Here is a 6,704-nt window from a genome sequence, read left to right as displayed (position 1 = left end):
GCTCCGCAGGGAGCCTGCTTCTCCCTCTGACTCTGCCTTCCACTCTGTATGCCTGTGCTCGCTCTCACTCGCTCTCTCTCTGACAAATAAATAAATAAAATCTTTAAAAAAAAAAGACTTTGTTTATTTCAGAAAGAGAGAGGACAATCCAGGGGGAGAAACAGAGGGAACAGGAGAAGACGACTCCTTGCTGAGCAAGGAGCCCAGCACGGGGTTTGATCCATGAACCCAGTGATCATGACTTGAGCTGAAGGCAGAGCCCAACCCACTGAGCTACCCAGGTGCCCCAACATACACTGTATTTCTTATGTTTATTTCTTAGGTTTGTTTATAGTGTCTCCTTCCCCTCTAGAATATAAGCTCTCCAGGGGGCACATGGGTGACTCAGTCAGTTAATCAACTGATTCTTGATCTCAGCTCAGGTCTCGATCTCAGGGTCATGAGTTTAAGCCCCTGATTGGGCTTCGCGCTAGGCATGGAGCTTACTTAAACAAACAAAAAAACAAAACAAAAACAAAAGAAAAAGAAAAGAATGTAATCTCTGCAAAACAAGAAATCTGTTCAGTGATGTATCCCAAGGATATGGTACAATGTCTGGTACAGAGTAAGTGCTCAATAAATATTTGTTGAATGAATGAATGAAAAGTATGAGTGATAATACCTACTCTAAAGTTATTTTAGGAATTAAATAACATGCAGATGTTCTGTCACACAATAGACATCCAACATATGTTAGATTCCTACCCCTTCCCCAAATATCTTTCCCATTTCCCTCCTCTTATAGCACTGCTCCTGCCCTCTTCTCTAAATTTAATTTTCACCATTCTAGGCTCTCCTTTGAATTTAAATCCAGAAAAATACAACAGAAGTCCACAGATGTCATCTGAGAAGAAAAGGAACCCTGGGAGACCAGATTTACCTACTGTCACACTCTTTATCAAATTAACAAATGGTCACCCACAGAAGCAGAAAGCCTTAAGGAGATGGACAAGTAAATGTTTTTGTTGTTGGAATTGGAGATTTACTGCATTGCCTTTTCAAATTATCTTTATTGAGTCTAATTTACATACTTTAAAATATACACATTTTAGGTGTACTATCTGATGAGGTTTTTAAAAAATATTTTATTTTATTTATTTCTCAGAGAGAGAGAGAGAGAACACACAAGCAGGCAGAGGCAGAGAGAGAAGCAGGCTCCCCACTGAGCAAGGAGCCCAATGTGGGATTTAATCCCAGGACCCGGGGATCATGACGTGAGCCGGAGGCAGCTGCCCAACCGACTAAGCCACCCAGGCGTCCCTATCTGATGAGTTTTGACAAATGTATAGGTAATTTGATTTGGGGTGGAGGGCATTAAGGTCACCTGAAATTATGTAGGTCCAGGGATTTAGCAGAGGGATCGTGGCTAGGAAAGAGAACTTCAGGGCTTTTGGAAAACATGCCCAAACAGGGACAGGTGGAGGCACCAGGGCCGACCTGAAATTCCTGCGGTCTCAGTGCACCAGAATCTGAATTTCCAGAATGTCACACAACTTCGTGGCACTTTTCAGCCCTCCTCAGGGAGTGGGCCAGCTCCCTTTCACACCAGTCTCACCTGTATAAGCCAGGAGCAGTGACCTGGGACTGAGTCTTCCCTTCTCCCTGCAACTCTCCTACCACCACCCACACTCCCCATCCCTGCCTACCGGTGGGGATGGGAGGGGTCCGCTCCAGCCCGCCACAGCCAAACTTCACCGCTGCCTTGACACCCACTGGGCCTGATTTTCTCTCCAGACGCAGTTAGAAATCGACTTCGGGTCTGCAGCACTATTACAGGCGGGAAAAAGCGAAAGCTCTGCACCAGGTGTTGGCGTCAGAAATACCCCTTTGGGTCCGCCGCCCTCCGGTCCCTGGGGGAGTCTAGGTATCTGAGGCACGGTCTACTGAGTCAGCCCAGCAACCAGGTCCTCTCCCGCTCCTCTGCCTCTAAAACCCTCTAGAGGTTGCAGTTTCAGCTTCACTTAGAGACGGCAACTCTTGAGTTCAGGTTGGCTGGGGAAACTGAGGCAAAACTGGGAAGGGGTCTAAAGTTGACCACAGACACCCCCACCCCCACCCCGAACTGCGATAGCCCCTTCCGAAAGCCCAAAGCGGTGCGCACGTATCCAGGAAACCCGTGGGGGTGGGTCCGTGCAAAAGTCTTGGGGAAAGCGAAGCACCACAGCTGCGGGGAAGCCACAGGGGTGGGGCCGGGGGTGGGTCCTGGTGGAGGGCGGGGCCGACCTGGGCTTCCAAGAGTGCCAGCGTAGCCCTGCACAGCACAGGTGGTGGTGGTGGCGGCCCTTGCCTGTGGTTCTTGTTCTGCGTGCGCTAGACATCGCAGCCATGGAGGGACCCGAGGAGCTTCTGAGTGGGAAGCTCCAGCTCTGCTTCACCCCCGCTGCCGGGACTAGCCTCCTGATGTTCAGGCTCAACGACGCGGTGCTGCGGGCACTGCAGGAGTGTCGGCGGCAACAGGTGCGGCGGACCCGGGGCCCCGTCTTCCCTAGCCTCTCCCCCTCAGGATCTCAGGCCTCTGCCGGTGACCTTGGCGAAGCGACCTGGGGTTGGGAAGAGGCATCCACAGGCTCCGACCTTCCCACCTCTCCAAGTGAATTGGGCGGGGCAGGTCCCCCCCACCCCACCCCCGGCACCTGACGCTGGATCCTGGGAATGCCACTTCACCGGCGTTCAGCTCGCATCTGCTCTCCCCGCAGGTTCGGCCAGTGATCGCTTTCCAAGGCAACCGAGGGGTAAGTACGGGCCTAGAGTGTTTGGAAAAAGGCGCGGTGCGGGGAGAACAGAAGTGGGCTCCGGAAAGGTGCAGTCAGGGTGGGGAGGCTGAGAGCAGTCACGGTCTGAGGAAGTTCCGAGAACTGAACACCCGAGTGGGGCAGAGGGGGCTGCTAGGGTTGTGGTCCCAGGAGACTGCGGTTAAGGACACTGTGTCGTCTCAGCCTCCTGGGGAACTCAAGCCCAGCTGCACCTGGTGTACTAACGAGCCCCGTGGGACCCATCTTCAATCTTAGGTTGGCTCAGGGAAGAATGGCGGTGGGAGGAAGGGGGAGGGGGCAACTTCATGGGGCTTATGGTTCTCCTTTTGCGCTCAGTATCTGAGGTTCCCAGGCCCTGGCTGGTCCTGCCTCTTCTCCTTCTTAGTGTCCCAGTGTGGCCAGGAGGGCCCTGGAGGTGGCTTGGACCTTGTGTGCCAACGCTTAGGCAGGTAAGGGGGAACAGGGAGCAAATAAAAAAGGTTTGTGGAAAGTTGGGGAGGCTGATTTCAGAGGTGATTAAAAGTTCTCCACCCTGCTGGGATTTTTCCACCACCCCTTTCCAGATCTGAGCCTAACCAGCTCCACTGCCTGGGCCCACTCAGGGATCGCCTCACTATTTGGGCAGCCATGGATTCCATCCCAGCCCCATCTATAGTTCAGAGACATAATCTGATGGACCGCATCAGAGATCCTGAGAGTTGGCAGAACACAGGAGACTATTCTGAAGAAGACACAGTTTCACAGCCACAGATGGCGCTAAAAGAGGTGAGGCCAGAAACTGTAGGTAGCTGGAATCAGGTGGGGCAAAGCCTAAAGCCCAGGGAGGCAAGTGCCCCTGCCACTTTCCCTGCCAGGTGCCAGATCCACTGGCAAGCAGCCAAGGACGGTCACTCCCAGGATCCTCAAAGGAACACATGACACAGTGGGAAGTGAGGTACTTGGGGCAGGGTGGGACTAAACTGGGAATCCCTCATATTATCTTCCTTTCTAATCTCCACCCTAAATGCTGTAATAAGAGATCTTGGTCTTCATCTCTCCCATTCCCTCTTTAAATATTCTAGAAACCAGACCTATCTTCCAAACAGAGAACCTGATCAGGCACTGACTTCTGCTAGCCAGAAACATTTGGACAAGGTAAGTTGTAATAGCGAGGGTTTTTCAGAAATCTTTGTCCAATCAGGCTAACATTTTAAAATTAGGAGCCTTCATTTTGATGCTCCTGGAGCTCATTCTATGATTAGTTTTCACGAGTCAGGCAGACTAGGCTTTCTGGGTTACTGTTTATGTGGTATTTTTCCCAACAGAAGCGTCCGGCATCTACAACCACTCTAGGACTAGAAGAAAAGAGACTCAGAACTCTGCCTTTAGCTCCAAGTCCCCTACAAGGGCTGCCCAGTCAGGACCTGCAAGAGGGAGAAGACTGGGAACAAGAGGATAAGGATGAAGACATGGGCCCCAGGTTGGAACACAGTCCCTCAGTTCAAGCTGGTGAGTTAATGAGAAAAGGGCTAACTGCCCTAGTGGAGGGGTGCTGGGTGACTCAGTCGGTTGGGCATCTGCCTTCTGCTCGGGTCATGATCTTGGTTGGAGTCTCACGATTGGGCCCTGCTTTAAGCTCCCTGCTCTGGGCTCCCTGCTAAAATAAATTAAAAAAATAAATAAACTCTCTAAAATAAATTAAAAAAAAAAAAAAAACTGCCCTAGCAGAAAAAAGACCTATGTAGTTTGTGTCATCTTGCTTCCTTCCTAGATTCTGAATCCCCAAGCCCTGAAGAGGTACCAGATTATGTCCTGTGAGTCTCCTGCTACTTACAATTTTATCAAACCTTGTGCATGAGATATTAAGATAAACTTCCTGGGAGCTTGATGCTTTCAGGGCAATGAAGTTGAAGATGGCAACTCTCTGCTCCTGGCAGGCAATACAGGGCCATCTGCAGTGCAGAGCAGCAACATGCTTATGAGCAGGACTTTGAGACAGATTATACTGAATACCGCATCCTACATGCTCGTGTTGGGGCTGCAAGCCAAAGGTTCATAGAGCTGGGAGCGGAGATCAAGAGAGTTCAGCGAGGAACTCCAGAACACAAGGTAAGGACTGGACCCAAGATGGCCTTTCTAGCTTTATTGGCCATCAACTCCCTAACTGACCTTAAGACTGTACAGTGACCCAAATGACAAGCAAGTCAGTTTTAAGAGAAAAAATATTCTCTGTCATTTAGTAGGATGAGATGGGAAGTTACTTCTCTCCTTCAAGAAGACTGGAGGTTTTTTCTCAAGGCTAAAGTTGGCGCTAGCATTTTCTTTGTTTCAGGTACTGGAAGAAAAAATAGTCCAGGAATATAGAAAGTTCAGGAAGGTAAGACAAGGTCTGGGAACGGTAGCAAGAAGGCAGAAATGGTAGATCCTGTTTTGTTTGTGTTTTTTTTGTTTTGTTTTGTTTTTTTTGACATGGATCCTTTTTCTCTGCAGCGGTACCCAGGTTATAGGGAAGAAAAGCGTCGCTGTGAGTACCTGCATCAGAAATTGTCCCACATTAAAGGTCTCATTCTGGAGTTTGAGGAAAAGAACAGGGAAAGCTGAAGCTGTCAGAAGGCTTTGTGCGATATGAAGAACAAAGCAGCTATGAACTACATAGAGTGCAAGTGTCTGTTCTTATTGCTGAGTCCATGGTGGCAAGCATGAGTTAAACTTCTAAATTCTTTAAGGTCTGACTTTTATTGTTGCCATATTTTACTTTTTAGGGTTTGGGCACAGTGCCAAGACTCCACAGCTGTGCCCAGGAGACTAGGAAGAGTAGTAGAGGCTTAGCTTCTTCATCTTTAGTTCAGCCAAGTCATTTTCAAATCCTGAGATTTCAGGATTTCACCATTTCCAGGACAAGATACCTTGAGAGCTTGGTTGCCTCCCTAAAGAAATAGTAATGAGAACTTTTGGTAACAGAGCTGAAGTAACTTGTAATACACCTAGATATAATGGGAAAGGGATTGGTTGTTCCCCCTGTTCTGGAAGTGAATTATTTTACAAACATGGCTGAAAAAATGAAAACTGCTTCTGTGTCTTCTGTGTCAGTTTATATGCCTTCCTTTAATTCAAAGCAATGTTTCTTACCCATGAATGTCTATATGAACCACTTCTTGGGTACTCTAAAAAATTAGATCTCCAGATCTCAGCCCAGGTCTTGTGAATTAAAACCTTCAAGGTTCTGGTTAGGCATCTTTACTTTTTCAAAGCACTAAGGATGATCCAGATATATATTTTGCTTTTGGGGCTCTATCAAATCCATCTTATAATTGACAGCTAGAGATTACAATAAGAATAAAGTTCTCTTTTTCAAATCATAGCAGTTAAGGATCACCTACAAATAGGGCTCCTGTCTGGAATTAACCAGTACTGAAAACTGCAGACAGGATTTGGATTTCCCCACAAAAAGAGGGAAATTCATTTGAACAAAAGATCACACCAGTCCTATCCTTTTTGTTCCTCATTGTTGCAGAAGAAAAGTGGATGCTTCATTCACAACCGGGAATGATACTGTCTTTCCCAGTTCCACTGGAGAGGGAAGTTAATGGGCCACACCCTGGGCTTTAGGGGAGAGAGCTGCACCCAGCTCTGTCAGCAATTCCTGAAACAGCTTGGATGGAACCCCGATCTGATGCCACACCCTTCCCGGGACATTTTTGGGCAGAGACTAGCCCTTGGGAAGTATAAATATGCTCAGCTACATGGCAAGGGTAAATAGTAACCCATCCTTAGGTTATGGGCAGGGCTGGAAATGGAGCCCAACAAGTAAGGTCCCTCACCTGCTCTCATCATCAGGCTAGAGGCCTGGGCCCTAACATGTAAGGATAGAAAGTGATGAAATTTGTAAAGGATTTACAGGTTATAACTGTGGACCCAGTTAGTTGGGTCTAC

General features: G+C 48.3%; 1 protein-coding gene across 1 annotated transcript; it reads left to right on the top strand.

The window, feature by feature from the left end:
* The first annotated feature begins 1,128 nt into the window (after positions 1 to 1,128).
* Positions 1,129 to 5,840, top strand: ELL3 (elongation factor for RNA polymerase II 3). Its single transcript, XM_059181384.1, has 11 exons — positions 1,129 to 2,496; positions 2,736 to 2,771; positions 3,129 to 3,241; positions 3,356 to 3,557; positions 3,647 to 3,726; positions 3,854 to 3,926; positions 4,097 to 4,280; positions 4,543 to 4,585; positions 4,709 to 4,880; positions 5,104 to 5,148; positions 5,262 to 5,840. Exons 1-11 carry the CDS (start codon positions 2,365 to 2,367, stop codon positions 5,370 to 5,372), a joined length of 1,191 nt encoding a protein of 396 aa, XP_059037367.1. The 5' UTR covers positions 1,129 to 2,364; the 3' UTR covers positions 5,373 to 5,840.
* The last annotated feature ends 864 nt before the right edge of the window (positions 5,841 to 6,704 follow it).

This window comes from Mustela lutreola, chromosome 7 (assembly GCF_030435805.1).
Source record: "Mustela lutreola isolate mMusLut2 chromosome 7, mMusLut2.pri, whole genome shotgun sequence".
NCBI lineage: Eukaryota > Metazoa > Chordata > Mammalia > Carnivora > Mustelidae > Mustela > Mustela lutreola.
Note: the sequence above shows the minus strand (reverse complement) of the source record. Positions and strands in the feature narration are given on the sequence as shown.